This window comes from Dermochelys coriacea, chromosome 2 (genome assembly GCF_009764565.3).
Source record: "Dermochelys coriacea isolate rDerCor1 chromosome 2, rDerCor1.pri.v4, whole genome shotgun sequence".
Classification (NCBI taxonomy): Eukaryota; Metazoa; Chordata; order Testudines; family Dermochelyidae; genus Dermochelys; species Dermochelys coriacea.
In genome coordinates, this window is record NC_050069.1 from 228,550,682 (window position 1) to 228,566,996 (window position 16,315).

Here is a 16,315-nt window from a genome sequence, read left to right on the forward strand (position 1 = left end):
ACATTTGTAAGTTCAACTTTCATGATAAAGAGTTTGCAATACAGTACTTATATTAGGTGAATTAAAAAATACGATTTCTTTTGTGCAAATACTTGTAATAAGAAATAAATATAAAGCGAGCACTGTACACTTTGTATTCTGTGTTGTAAATGAATTCAATATATTTGAAAATGTAGAAAACATCTAAAAATATTTAAATGAATGGTATTCTATTATTATTTAACAGAGTGATTAATCGCATGATTAATCGTGATTTTTTTTAATCACTTGACAGCCCTAATATGGATATCTTATTCTTTTTGTGAGCTGGAGATTGCAGTGTGCACTTGCAGGCCAAAGTCACGGCAAAGTGGGGTCTATATACTCAAAACCTATATGATGAACTAATGTATTTCTTTCTTCTTATGTTTTCCTCTACGATCCAGATATGTGTTTGCTGAGGGCCAGTATCTACAGGGAGAAGATCCTTAAAGAAGACTCCCTGCAACACAGCTAGTTCTGCTTCCCATCTCCTTTGCCACATGTGGTGGTGGCAACCCAGGATGATTGTTAGGTCTACAAGAGGGGATGGAAGTAGACAAGTGGTACCTGGATACTCATGGCAAGGTAAAACAGAGATTGTTTGTTTATTTACTTGGGAGAAGCTCGAGTGCATTTGTATATTTTAACTGTATATCTGAATATACTAATGTTCTTCCACCTGTTTTCTCCTTTGGAGGGCAAGAAACTGATGGAGACTGCGTAGGTAGTTCCCAGGAGTTCAGGTCACTCACAGGTCACCCTAGGGTATTTATTTATTTATCACACCAATATTTATTGATTCAAGCATATTTCCAGGGTTAAATATCTTAAAACTGATACATTCTTGGATAATTTTTCTCCTACTAGTTTCTATTATAGGTGTAATGGGTGGCCCCCACTTTTTACTGTGCTTCAAGTTCACTGTTTTATACTGGAGAGAGAGTTATTATAAAGTTAGCTGTTAATATTTTAATGACATGCTGAATTCTCTTCAACTAACCATTCATAGTGTTTTCCAGCATCGATGAGACCAAATGAGTAAAGCCTCAGCTGCTCTTTGGTCTGCCCAGAGATGTGGGTATTTGTGGACAGAGTGCCCTGAAGGCAATTTGCCTGATAGGTGGGTATAACATCATGGGGACTGAACTGAAAGGATCAGTTAACACTGGGATCATTTCAGTGCCTTGTTTTCTGTCCACATTGGTCCTGCCATAGTATGGAAGAGGCATTAGCCAAACTTGCTCAACAGTGGTGCAACAGCACCTGAACTATTGAAGTAGCAACATTCAATTTCTCTAGCATAAACAGACCTTATCATTGTACAGTAAATAATAAACAAGTGAAAGCAACATGAAAGAAATGGATGTATGAGGCGAAACAAAGTATATAATGAAGAGAAGAGTTACATAATGGTCAGTTAAAAAAGGTAAACAAATTTTGCTTAGCTGGAATGCAAAACTGCTCCACTGCTGAATACAAGACCTATGGAATCTTGCTTTCCCAAGATTTGATTAGAACTGAGAAATGATTTTGCAACTGAAGACATTGGATCATTTTAAGATTAACTTTCACTCCCTGGAAGTAAATTATTGATCCCCCCACAAATATAAAAGTTTTAGCCAAAAAGGGGAGTGTGGTTAGTTAATTACATCGCAAGTACTGTTCCCTTGAAGGATACATTTGTCTTAGTCATGGATTTAAATGGGATACTTTCAAGGAAATGGAATGTGAGGCCTATATAGTATATACAGTTTCACATACTTGCTATGTTCAGCAACTTTAAATGAGCTAAAAATTGTGTGAATTTTATCAATTGCTCATTTATAAATTATCCAAAGGGAGAAGAAATAGGAAGTTTTAAAAAAAATTCAGTTCTCCTATGAGAAGGACTGCATTCCTATTACACACTGCTCCTTGTAAATCATTTTGAAGTGCCAGTTAAAAACGAGTTTCATAATTAAAGTATCTGATTGCAAAATGATGGCAGAACATGGTGAGTTTATCAACTACTAATTTACTATTAACATTTTGCAATGAACTTGTCATTTTAAAATGATGTTGATGTCTTTTCTAAGCAATTGGCACCACAACATACCAGCAAACAAATGAAAAATGTATCTTTTTGGATTAGTACTTAACAATGGTACAATCTACTGCTCCGAGGGACTACTCACAATAGTCAGCACAAGGTACAAGTGTTTGCAAGATCAAGTCCTAGAATAACACTTGATTGAAAGTTTAGTATATTAGTCTAGAAATAACATTTATATAAACTGTAAGCACCACACTCATTTCTGCAAGTCAGCAAGAATAAAAATATTTTTCACTATGTCTAGGTCAACTACAACTACAAGGAGTTACCAATGAAATTTACAAATAAGGATACAAAAATAACATTCATATTAACTAGTTTATTTTTATAACTCTTATTGAAACATGACAGTATCTCTTTTCTTTGATTACTTGAACATGATATAAAATTCACAGGATTTTTTATTTGTTTTGTTTTGTTTTTGAACCCGTCAAGAACACTATAGTCTTCTTGGAAAGCAATTTCCGAGCAGAGAAAGATGCTGAAAATTAGATTATACAAACCTTGGACAGCAATGTAAATTATACTTATTCTGCTTTGATTTTTAATAATCAACAGTTTGGAGCACTTTATGTAGGGGTGAAAAAAAAATCAGTAATCAAAGAATAAAAGATGCCATTTTTAACATTCCACAAAGAAAGAAGAAGGACTCAAACCTGCTGCAAAACAATGAAATGTTCTGACTAATGGAATAATGGGTGATGGAACAGGTAGAAATCTGAAAATGCGACAGAAAAGCAGACCTCTTCTTAGAACTAGATGCAGAATTTGTGCTGACTCCAGGAGGCATGTCGCTATAAAAAGAGTCGGCCTCTCCAGGCTTTTTTACATAATCTCCCTGTGGTATTTGTCTAAAGCATAATAAACATTTTAAAGTTAGAAAACAAGACATGCACACATAAATATTAGTTTAGGAGAAAGAGGAAGAGATAACACTCTACAGGAGGAAACTCTTATATCACACACAATAAGAATATTAGTAAACACCTCAGACTTGAAAGAGAAGTCCTTCATATTTTTGAGAATTCAGAAATGCAATGTCAGAGGTTTAATTCAGAGAAACCTGCCTTTTAACTGAAAAAATCTGGCTGAGATTTTCAAAAGTCACTAGTTAGTTTTGGATGTCTCAGGTTTTGGATAATCAATTTCAGATGTCTTCAAGAGGCCTAGGTATCAGGAAGTGACAAGGACTATGTGACAAAGTACAGGTGCTGCAACCTGCAAAGGATAGTCAGCAACTGGGCATATGGCTATTCAGGGCAGAGACTAAAAGGAAGTAGAAGTTGGGTCAAAAGGGCGCTAAGGGAAAGGATTGTGTGTTCTCCCTTCCTGGCTAGTTAACGCAGGGAAAGCTTCTGGGAAATTATTGCTCAGTGTTTTTCAGTTGCTTTGGTTTTTGTTTTTGAACCAAATGAATGAACAAACCCCAAAGAAAGAGTCTTAAAAGAACTTGGAGCTTTATATCCTAGCTGGTGAAACTGCCAATCAGTCTGCATACCCATTCTCTGAAAATCAGGCCTCTTTAAGGTGTCTCCAATAAGGACACCCCAAATCACTGTTCAATTTGAAAATCTTGACCTTCATCTCAAACAAGGTTCACTTTAAAGCCTTCTAGCACTCTAGAAGCAAAAACTGCAAGTCCAGAATTGTATTTTTAAAGCAAATTTAGTGCTTGTGAAAGGGATTAGGTTGTTTGGTCAGACAGAGAATTAACAATGGCAACTCAGTTTTAGTAGGATTTACTCCTGGATCTCCAAGTAGGTTTAAAATGCACATTTTTTTCCCCTCTGAAAGACATGATGCTGACTTCTTTTAATTTGCACTAACTTCCACTTTGCTAAAGGTACTGGTTTGAAGGATTTCATTATCTGCTTGCTTCAATGACAGCTCCTAGTTTCAAGTTATCCTGTGGTGCTGCTGCATCTTTACAGTTCAATGTGTCGGAAGTTTAGATAAGGGGAATTTTGGATTACAGCAGCAGAACTTATTTTTTTTCTGAGCTACTGTGTACAGGTTGAGATTTTTTTAAGTACAGTGTTACTTGGCTACAGTATAGTAAAGTCACTATCTTGAAATATTCATCTGAGCACCTCATTTAAAATGTAAATCATTACTAGGATGTTCCCTTTAGGCTTATATTTTAACTTTTAATTCTTTTCCATTTTGTCAACAATCAGTCTCTGAGTAAGTATTACTCATGAGATTGCTTGAAGAAGAAGAGTAATAGGAAAGACAAAGACAAGCTGCTATCCTAGAAGTATTATACGGTTTAGTATAATCTTTACATCCTTTTAGATCATGCCTTCTGTTCTGTGTTCCTTCTGTCATTCATCCAAGACTTGTTTCTGTTCTGATTAAACAACCTTTTCAATTATCAGAGGGGTAGCCGTGTTAGTCTGGATCTGTAAAAGCGGCAAAGAGTCTTGTGGCACCTTATAGACTAACAGACGTATTGGAGCATAAGCTTTCGTGGGTAAATACCCACTTCGTCGGATGCATGTATCGTATTGACTCACGAAAGCTTATGCTCCGATATGTCTGTTAGTCTATAAGGTGCCACAGGACTCTGAATCTTTTCAATGTCTGCAATTAGAAGCAAATTATTTGCAAAGAGATTGAAATGTTCCATGTTTCTGAAGCACACAAATTTATCAAAATATATAATCACATCCCACTCATCCCTTTAGCCATGATTTGAGGAAAAACATCCAATTTGTGAACAACCGATCCCACTTTTCCTCTGATAGTGAATGTATAGCCATCGGTTATCACTGTCCTTTGCAGATAATTCTAGCAGGTCAAAAATGTCTCCCTAATTCAAATGGATAACTTGTCTGTTCCTTTAATCATTAGCAGAAGATGCTCAGTTCAACATATATATTCAATATATCTGAAAATGTAGAAAATTTCCCAAGATGTTTGTTTCTGTTTGTCACCATTAATAAAAATGCTCATTAACCAGAAGGTTGACTTTCACTTTCACTTTGGTTTTCAGAAATATAGACTGTGTCCTCTACAGAACTTGACTCTGTTAAGATTTCCTTCACTTCCAGATTTAAATTTCAAAAGCTCCTTATATGTTTAAAATATATAATCATACACCAAAAGGCTCACAGACGGTAATCTTTTTGGTTCCTTTCATTCCATACTGAGTCTCACTTGTAGTTTCAATCTTCATACACCCCAGGAATATTTCAGAGGCAAACTTATTGTGATTTGTGGGTATCGCTATAGAGTTTAATGGTTCTGCAGTCTACTACTTAACAAATTGTCACTCTTTGATCAAACTAATGTTTTTTCCATATCTTTGTGCATGTCAAGCTATCTCAGTCGATAGATCCTTTGACATTTTACTCCTTTCAGTTTTTTACATTTGACTTGTTTCAGTTGCTTTGCTCCATCAAATAGCAATTCTTATGTAACACTGACATGCATACTGATGATTTGTTTTCATTTTGGATTAAGAGCTAACACTAACTAATTCCAATGAGGGCTTTCCAGTCGACTCTCTTGTATTTTTTTATCTACTGAATCCTTGCTTATATATTTTCATAACTATTTCTTCAGATATCAGACTATAGGATTCCCCTCTTCCTACAGTAAGGAGGTTTGGTTGCTAGGCATTACTGGCTGTTTCATCATTTCCAAAAAGTCTTTGCCTATACTAGTTTCCATCCTGAACCTTGGAATGGAAACTGCACACAGAATGTGTCCACATTTATAGGTTTCCATCTCACTTAATAAACTTCTTGGATGATGGAACCTAAAAGTTCAGCAAGAATATATTAAAATTTGATATTTTAGATTCTCTCAATCCTCTCATGCTAATTTTGCACTGGTATAGGCTGGGTTTCTTTGATATTTTCAAGATTTAAGTTGCCCTGTCCTCTGCCAATGTAGTTGTATCTCCAATCAAATGGCTTTAAGGCCAACTCATTCTGCACATAACAGATATGTAGAGAAAGAGTCAACATGGCTTTTGTACAGGGAAATCATGCCTCAACAGTCTGTTAGAATTCTCTGAGGGAGTCAACAAGCATGTGGACAAAGGTCAATATAGCAAACTTGGACTTCCAGAAAGCCATTGACAGGGTCCCTCACCAAAGACTCTGAAGCAAAGTAAGCAGTTGTGGGATAAGAGGAAAGTTCCTTGCATGAATCAGTAACTGGTTAAAAGATCAGAAACAAGGGTAGGAATAAATGATCAGGTTTCATAATAGAGAGAGGTAAATAGCGTGATCCCTCAAGGAGCTGTACTGGGACCTGTGCTGTTCAACATATTCATAAATGATCTGTGAAAGGGAGTGAACAGTGAGGTAGCAAAATTTACAGATGATACAAAATTACTCAAGATAGTTAAGTCCAAAGCAGACTGCGAAGAGTTACAAAGGGATCTCACAAAACTGTTTGGGCACCAAAATGGCAGATAAAATTCAGTGTTGATAAATGCAAAGTAATGCACATTGGGAACATTATCGCAACCATACATACAAAATGATGGGGTCTAAATTAGCTGTTACCACTCAAGAGAGATCTTGGAGTCATTGTTGATAGCTCTCTGAAAACATCCACTCAATGTGCAGCAGCAATCGTAAAAGCTAACAGAATACTAGGAACAATTAGAAAAGGGAAGGATAATAAAACAGAAAATATTGTAATGATGATGTACAAATCACTGATATGCCCTCACCTTGAATACTGCATTTCAAAAAAGGAATATTAGAATGGAAGATATGCAGAGAAGGGCAAATGATTAGGGGTATGGAACAGCTTCCATATGCAGAGAGATTAAGAAGACTGTGACCGTTCATCTTAGAAAAGAGATGACTAAGGGGGGATATGATAGAGATCCCTAAACTCATGAATGGTGTGGAGAAAGTAAGTATTATTTACCCCTTCACATAATGGAAGAACTAGGGTTCACCTGATGAAATTAATATGTGGCAGGTTTAAAACAAAAATAAGGAAATACTTCATACAATGCACAGTCAACCTGTGGAACTTATGCTGGGAATGTTGTGAAGGCCAAAAGTATAACTGGGTTCAAAAAAGAATTAGCTAAGTTCATGAAGAATAGGTCCATTAATGGCTCTTAGCCAAGATGGTCAGGGATGCAATGCTATGCTCCACATGTTCCTAAACCTTCATGTGCTTGAAGCATCTGGCAATGGCCACTTTCAGAGACAGGATACTGGGCTAGATGGACCACAGGTCTGACCCAGTATGGTCTTTCTTATGTTCTTATGATAAGAGACTCCCACAAACCAGTCTTCCATCGTCCCTCTGCTGTACCGATACAGCTGCGCCACTGCAGCGCATCTAGTGATCTATGGCAATGAGAGAGAGCTCTCCCATCAGCATAATAAAACTACCTCTGCAAGTGGCAGAAGCTATGTCAGCAGCAGAAGCTCTCCCACTGACATAGCGCTGTGCACACTAGCGCATATGTCGGTGTAACTTATGTTGCTCAGAGGAGTTGTTTTTTTCACACCCCTGAGCAACATAAGTTATGCCAACATAGACTGTAGTGTAGACATAGCCTAAACAAATCTGCATTTGGCAGGACCTTGCTGCTACATGCCAAGCATTCTAAGTGACAGAGAGAGTACTACAAAGGTAGAGGGCATGGAATGCAAGTTCAGCAGGTGGCAGCAGCAGATATAGCAGTATCTTGGACTAAGACAGTGTAATAACTGCATTAAACAGGAGGGGATTGGTTGGTGGGGAAAGGAAGAAGAATAATCAGTGAGCAACTCTCTCTTTGGGTCTGATCTACCACCCTGAAGCCTATTTGAGTTTGGCCTTTGACTTGAATGAGTGCAGGATCAGGCCCTTGCAGTGAGGAATGGTTAGAACAGCAGGGTAGGTGGAAGGAAGCACAGTTTGGGGGAAGGAGTGGGTTCTTCCTGGAATCAATAGCTGGACCTTGGTTCGTGGGAAGAGTGATTCAATTAGTTTTACATTGCTTATCTGAATCAATGTGAATCTTTGAACAGATCAAATCTTTGAACAGATTTGGTTTAGACAGTGGAGCAGATTGTGTCACATTTTTCCAAACTGGCTCATACATACTCACTGCTGATTCTGATCTCACACTAGTTTTACACTGGTGTAACTCCAGTGACTTCAATAAAGTTGCTCCTGATTTATATCCATGTGAACTAGTCCTGGAATTGTATTCTCATCTTGGTATATTCTCGTACATATTAACCCATTTTTATCTAAATCCAATTTTATGGATCCTCCTTGTTCTGAAGTGCATTATCCTGAGTTCCTGGTTGTATATAAAATGTAACTCAAATATAAACTTGCAGGATATATATGAGACTATTTGAGTTCTAACAGCAACATGGACTTTAACATCTATCTCTGTCATTGAAATTATTTTCTTCAAATTTATCTCTGAATTTAAATTTCACTAAAATGTATTTAATTGAAAGGTGTAACTACAGGAATGAATTTGATTTGGATAATTTAATGTACATCAGGTTCATATTACTGCTCACTCCTCTTAGACCTCAAGAACATTTTAATCTCTAAAAGCATATTTGGTTTTTACTCTGCTTTTATCTTTAATTATTTTTTTTTATATTTTCCTGTTCTTATTGGATGAAATACTGGCCCCACTTAAGTCAATGGGTGTTATGCCATTGACCTCAATGGGGCCAGGATTTTAGCCATTGTGTTTAAAGCGTTCACAGCATTTTCAGATATTTCAGGTAAGTATTCCTTTATAAAATCATAAGATAATTTAAGGCAGTGGTTTCCAATCTTTTTTCATTTGCAGACCCCTAACATTTTCAAATGGAGGTGCGGACCTCTTTGGAAATTTTAGACGTAGTCTTTTGACCCCTAGGACCTGCAGACCCCAGGTTGAAAACCACTGATTTAAGGCAACATTGAAATATGACAATTCATTATCCATTGGTGCTCTCCACAAAATTCACATCATCACAAAAATGGAAAAAGACAGAAATAATCATCATTTAAAGCCTTCCTAAGGGATGTATTCACTTTATTTTTATCACATACCTCTGTCTCCGATAGTTTCTTTCCATAGAAAAGAAGAGAAAGAAATAAGAATGAATTACCAATGTGTATATATTAGGGAAAATGTGGCTGTATTCAACAGCATAAACAACAAGTAAATATAAAAGCAATGTAGGCCAAAGTGAAATTTTGATTCTTGACGATTCCTAAATAAATAACTTTTGGAAAAGAGAACAGATGTATTAGTTCAAAACAAACCTGTAGGATTATATTCAGATTGGACTGTTAGCATCTCTAGGATATGCAGTGCAATGTTTTATCAGTATCTGAAACATGCTTATTAAGTCTGGGAACATTTGGAAACCTTAGTTCTGTTTTTCAATACATATTTCTGTATTACTAGGAAAATTCACTAAATTACTGCCTAATCATACCCCAAAACATGCATTAAGTTTTGAAGCTGTATTTCAAAGAGGGGTTCAGATCTTCAGGCACTGCCAAAATCAGTGGGTGGTAATGCAAAGGTGGCTTAAAGCTGTCCTTTTATTAACCTAATCCTCGTAGTATTCTATGCATGCCCTTCTCCTTGCACTGTTCAAGAGCAGCTCTCAACTCCCCTATTTTACACCAACTTTGAATGGCACAGGGACCTGAAATTATAAAAACAGCTGGAATATGTTCCTTGTAGCCAGGTTCTCAGCTAAGAAAGGGCATAACCTCCTGGCATGTTCTTGCATTTAGATATAGGACATTCAAAATACTTAAGTCATGTATTTAATCATGTTGACATCATAAGAACATAAGAATGGCCTTACTGGGTCAGACCAAAGGTCCATCTAGCCCTATAACCTGTCTTCCGACAGTGGCCAGTGCCAGGTGCCCCAGAGGAAATGAACAGAACAGGTAATCATCAAGTGATCCATCCCATGTCGCTCATTCCCAGCTTCTGGCAAACAGTGGGACTACACAGTATAACTAAGAACAGCACTGGCCCAATAGTCTGAATCATTTTGGTATTATCCAAGTAATGGTATTTGAATAGTCGAGCTTGGTTTCCTTTGTCAATATTCCACATAAAGGGGGTTTATATCTTAGCCCATATTGTAGCCATTCCATTTAAATCCAAATGCTGCTGACTTTTTTCTAAAAGCACATGCATTAAATCTTAATTTAATATCTGCAAAAACACTAAAATGTTTTGTTTACAGAAGAACTTCAGCACAGAAACAAAACTAAAAAAAAAAGAACATTAATACTGAAAGAAATGGACGTGGCCATTTTGGCTCTGATTCAGCAAAACACTTAGGGCCAGATCCTCAGATAATATAAACTGGATATCAGCTGAGAATCTGAAACTTAATCGTGTGCTTCAATCCCATCCCCATTCAACAAACTACTTAAGTACAAGCTCACATTTGGTATTAAATTAATGGGAATTAAGCATATCCTTAAACTTAAGCATGTCCTTAAATGCTTTGCTTACACAGGGGTTATCTTTCTAAATTCCCTTGACCATTAATAGAGATAATTCACTTTCTATTTGATCAGCCACCCTAAATTTGTATAATTTTCAATATTCTTGCTTTATTACTTCATATTGTAAACAGCTATCCACTGAACATATATACGTATTTTCAAATTCATTAAAAATTGCACATTATACTTACTTGTAACCCCATCCAGTTATTCCTAAAACGAGAGCCAACACTAAAATGGTGCCAGCAATAGCCCCTATTATTATATTTGTACTAACAACACCTGGGGAAAAGTGAAAGACAAAAAACAAAATATACAGAAATTTAAAAATAAAAATATACAAAGCAGTTAAAGCACTGTTCTAGAGATTTGTTTGAGCAACTATATCTGTGCTGAATAATTTAAAACAGAGCTAGAGTACTGTAAATAGCATTAATATGTTTAACAAGGAACTTTTAAAATTAGAAGCCATTGAAGTTTGACCATGTAACAGAAAATGAACTGAATTAATTGATTTCAAAATCATGTTATAACTTCTGGAAGTAAATTAATCATAAAAAAAATTCAAGTAAAAAGATAATACAAAGCCACTAGAAACACCTGAAATATCTATGGAACCATATGTATGAGTCTGTGTGAAAGTATAAGAACATTAAATCTGTGATTAAAACACGGATATTCAGTCAAATTTGATCATTCAATGGGCTGAACATTCTGAGCTTTCTAAATTTAAATAGGGGGTATCTCATATAATGAAATAGGATCTGTAATAAGATAAAATATCTTTATACCTGTATTGGAGGGGCAGGACAAGAGGACAATAAGACTTAGAAAATCATTTTAAAATATTCAATTTAAATTAAAAATACAGACATGTTGATACTCTGTATAACATTTATACAATACGTTGAGGCTCTCTTTATTTGGTATAGAAGTCAGAGATTAAGACTTTCTGCTTCTCACTATGATTATCTAGCTCAATGCTTCCCTTTCCAAAAGGTGATGTCCAAATACAAACCTCCAAGTGCCATATAAAGATATAAAAGTAGACCCATATGCATATTTCTTCAGTTATTTATAAGTAGTGCTTATAAATATGCTGTAAGTATGTACAATGAAATCTACATTAAGTGATCTCTCAATGAATAAATAAAAAGTGAGGTGTGAAGGGAGAATGTCTTTTGATAGAGGCAAATGATAATTTTACTTTAAAAGCTGAAGGGAATCCTACATGAGATTTAATCATACTTATTATATGATGTCATACATTATTTTCATTTTTATATCATACTTAAAATATAAATACACAATAAAAATAGACTTTTACCATACAAAGGAGTATTTGTAGACAAAATATCTATCTGACTGTTACCCTTGACAGAGGACTTGTTTACATGGGAAAGTTTCATCAGTTATACCAGTATAATTACACTGCTATAGTCAGACTACTATAATTCCCCTTGGGACACTCATTCTCAAGTAAGAATGCCTTTTTCAGTGTAGTTTATGTTGCTTAGGAAGGGGTGTAAGCTACACTGAAAAAGTCATTCTTCTTTCAGAATAAGAGTATCCACCTGGGTTGTTATACTGGTGTAGCTATAAAGGTTTAAATTCACATTTCAGCTATTACCAATATAACTTTCTTATATAGACAAGCTCAGAGATGAAATAAAAAATGTGTTTACATAAATCACTTATTAAATCTGAAAGTATACATTCTGGCATGTGTGCACATGTTATGCACAGATATTATATGTTTATATGATGTGCATGTATGCAACAAGAGGCCATGTTTTAAACATTTGGCCCTGGAGAATAAGACAATTAAAAATATAAGCAGAGCTCATTACCTTTTTATTTGGTAATGGGGGGCGGGGGGGCACTGGTAAAATTCTGCTAATCTTAACCAGGAATAATTTCATTTATTTTAATTGGTTCATTCACATGAGTGAGGCAAGCAAGATGCACCTGCATTCACTTCTAGAACCCACATGGCACTCTTATGAATTCTATAGGAGTCAAGTTGTGCAGATCCAGTTGCAGGATTGAGGCATTTTTAGACCATTTGTTTTGTTTTGTTTTTTTAAAGAAAGAGATCAGGCTATCTAGGACAGTGCTACTCAAAGTGGTGGTCCGCGGACTGGTGCTGGTCCGCGAGCCATCGGCTGCCGGTCTGTGTGCACATTGGAAAAAAAAATTGCCGGTCCCCCACATCAGATAGCTCGAGAAGCACTGGTCTAGGATATTGCTATATGCTAAGTGAGGGAGTAGCTGATCTAGCTTTGCTTGCTGGACCTTCCCCCAAACCAAAGACTAGCCTCTACAATTTGTCGTTTATTAAAGTATTACCACAAATATATGCATTACACACCTTTGCCTGCCATATCTTCATTAAAAATTGAAGCATCTTTGTAAGCGGTGCTGCAATCATCTCCTACCCAGAATCGATCACAGACACACTTGATTTCATTGCTGCAAACCTGCAGTTCAAAATGTAACCCAGAATAAAATCACAAAATGAACTTTTTTCCCCACTATTTAGAATACGAGTTAGGTAGAGATGTGTGGAACTGGTAAAAAATTGCCTGCAAAGTTCAGTACAATATTTTTGTTGTTTCATTTTGGGAAACTGTGTCCCTCAGATTTCAGTTTTCTTTTAAAATAGATTAAATTGATAATTTCACATCAAAAACTGAGTTTCAGCACAGTAGAAATAGGAGCTATCAAGGAGTATGTTATGGCTCCCTTAGGGCAGGGCAGGTTTGAGCAGTCTGGGGATTGCTTTAAACTATGACCGGGACCAAGAGACTCTATGCCATCTTGGAATAGCCAGAACTCAGGGCACTCCAGCAACTCCAGAGTCTAGCCCAGCACAGGAACCAAATACAGTAGCTGTGAACTGGCCAAGAACTCCCCACTCTGGGGGAATTCTCATCTGATAAGATCCAGCCGGTTTATGGACCTTTTGTGCAATACAAAGGGTCCAGAATATGACAGACAATCAAAACTGGACCTATATATTTTAAAGTTTCCCAGAGCATGGTATTAAGTCCTTTAAATTCACATGAGAAAAGATAAAGCAAGTTGGAAGAAGTGATGAAAATGAAGTAATTTATATAACTTTTGTAATAATAGTATGTACACTGACTGTAATAGATAGCTCAGACTGCCTTGATTCTGATGTATTCACCACCTTTATAATTGATACACAGTCTTTAAAAGTGTATCTAGAAAATTAACTTGTATTAACTTGTAACAATCCAGGTTACTTTAATAAAAATTATTTACCTTGTAAAATAAATGCATAAACTTGGAAGCATTCAATAAAGGCAGCAGAAATGTGAAAGTCAAGGCTAAAAAACATGAAAACATACTCCATGTCCTGAACAAATTTTGTCATCTGTAGTGCCTGGGCAGATGCTGAAGTTGAAGGAATCAGTGGGGAGACATCTGCGCTCAAAACACATCATCTCTGGGCCACATGGTGTTCCATCCTCAACGTAGCCTAGGTCTGTCTCTTCATCTAGCTTAACATGTCCACCACTGTAAAACAAACAAAGAGCCACAATAAATTTGTGCACTGCTTTCAACATAAGACTGTTCAATACACTGGATTCTTGGGTGGCACATTCATTTTTGTTTGTGTCATTTTAATGTGCAGAAACTAGGCAGGATCCATAAAAAATATTGGGGAGGATATGGGTTTTTTGTCAGCGGCCCTAATAAAAAACAAACGAAGATACTATATTTCTACCGTAGACATGCTGCCCAAAAAACCCCTTTAAAATACTCAGATTAAACATACATAACTCCTGGAGGCTGATATTCTATTTAGCCATAGAATAAATGCAGGAAGCAGCAAGGCAAGCTTCCCCAAAATGACATTATTATGTGCCTCAATACAAATCTAGAAGGAGCACTGGCAGGGGTCAGACTGAAGTTCAATTTACATCAGTTTTTGTTTTGAATTTAATGGCAGCAGTTGCTTCTCACTTAGGAAGGAGTTTGCTGACATTTCCGTAGCAGAGGAATTTGGAGGGCAATATCATCTCTGTTCCATTTTATAGGGTTTTAAGAATTACCTGCAGTTGTAGAATTTCCCCAGCTGTATGACTGAAGATGTGATTTCACCATCAAGTTCTCCAAGTCTTGGGACATTAGAGATATTGGTACACAGAAGATAACCACATAGCACATCCCTGTATTGAGGGGTTAAATAGACATTCACTGAGAAAAATAATCCAATAAAAATAGTTTACACTTATATAAAAAAAATCTTTTGTTTTTTCACATGTGCTCGTAACTGGTACACAGCCCATCAAAATGGCAGACCACCACTTATTTCTCCCTCACTTACATAAGTGCTCAAGTCCAATATCACAGACAAAAGGGACCATAATTCTCTATATTCCCATCCTCAGGAAAATTTTCTCTGCTTATCTGCCTCACATATTTTCCTGTTATCTTTCTTTGCTATTGCAAATACCTCAGTGGCCAGACTCTTTGAGCCTGTGGTCTTGTCTACACATGAAAGTTTTATCATTTTAACTATACCAGTACAATTTCCCTAATGTGGATGCAGTTATACTGGTATAAAACTGCTTATACTGATATAGCTATTCCCATACAGGAAGGGGAATAACCTAGACCACTATAATACACCTTTATACCAGTGTAACTGTGGACTTGGCTATGCTTACATTTTGTAGCGCTCTAACTTGCTGGCTCAGGGTGTGAAAAATCACCCCCCTGAGTGCAGCAAGTCAGAGCACTTTAAAGCGGTAGTGTAAACAGGCTCCGAGCGCTGGGAGCTATTCCCCTCATGGAGGTGGATTACCAGGAGTGAGAGAGCTCTCTCCCAGTGCTCGCGGGCGACCACACTCGCACTTCAGAGCGCTGCCGCGGGAGCGCTCCCTTGACAGTGCTTTGAAGTTTCCAGTGTAGCCATGCCCTGTGTCCACCTTAATGGTTGTAGCAGTATAACTATTTTGGTTTTAAAAAAATCACCTCCTACCTGAAATAGTTATACTGGTACATGTCTGATTTTTCAACTGTCTTGCATCTGAGCTGTCATTGACACCTAATTAGCCCAGGTTTAAACAATTACCTAAAGTACAAGGCAGTGGAGAATTATCTCATGAACTGGCATGCCACCCTCTGAGCCTCACTTAAGGCTACACTAGGAAAAGAGGCTTTTTATAAAAGGATTTTAATTGTTGTTTCAAAATGTGTTAGCACCCAGTGTACACAAGTTTCAGGCCAAGGCTCTCAATAGCAACACTGATTTCTGCCAGAGACGTCCGGAATCTATGTATTTCTTCACAAACAAGACACAGCAGTATTTACTTCAAATATTTGTAGAGCTGGTAAAAACATATATGATACTGTACACAAATCTTCCAATCACCATTTTATCTACTTGAGGATTTTATTTGTAGGAGAGAAGAATGTGGACTCAGACCCAAGCTTTCCCAAAGTTCTGGTGGTAGATGGATCCAAATTTCTGTTTTGAGATTATCTCTACTATGTACTGTCTCTCTGGCATCCATGATTTGGGTCTTCATTTCAAAAACATTTATACTCCATACAGTGGGCCTGATTCTTCACTGCCTTGCACTTTGAGAAGTCATTTGTACCTGTGCAAAGTGGGTGCATAAGTTACAAAATCAGAATGGTGGCATTTTACACCAGGTACATTTCACAGATGTAAATGACTTCTCAAAGTGCCAGGCCATA

At 36.7% G+C, this 16,315-nt stretch overlaps 1 protein-coding gene across 18 annotated transcripts in view; it reads right to left on the minus strand.

The window, feature by feature from the left end:
- The window catches only part of ADAM22 (ADAM metallopeptidase domain 22), a 203,045-nt gene that overhangs the window by 31,566 nt on the left and 155,164 nt on the right, over positions 1-16,315 (minus strand). For 11 of the 18 annotated variants that reach the window (XM_043509370.1, XM_043509365.1, XM_043509369.1 and 8 more), the window contains exons 22-27: positions 14,662-14,778; positions 13,954-14,122; positions 12,951-13,059; positions 10,771-10,861; positions 9,146-9,163; positions 2,770-2,964 (exon numbers count right to left, since the gene is read on the minus strand). In XM_043509370.1, coding sequence (XP_043365305.1) covers positions 2,770-2,964; positions 9,146-9,163; positions 10,771-10,861; positions 12,951-13,059; positions 13,954-14,122; positions 14,662-14,778 — 699 coding nt within the window. The remainder of the gene's footprint in view (positions 1-2,769; positions 2,965-9,145; positions 9,164-10,770; positions 10,862-12,950; positions 13,060-13,953; positions 14,123-14,661; positions 14,779-16,315) is intronic. The other 7 variants (XM_038391256.2, XM_038391259.2, XM_038391261.2 and 4 more) reach the window with 2 other exon arrangements.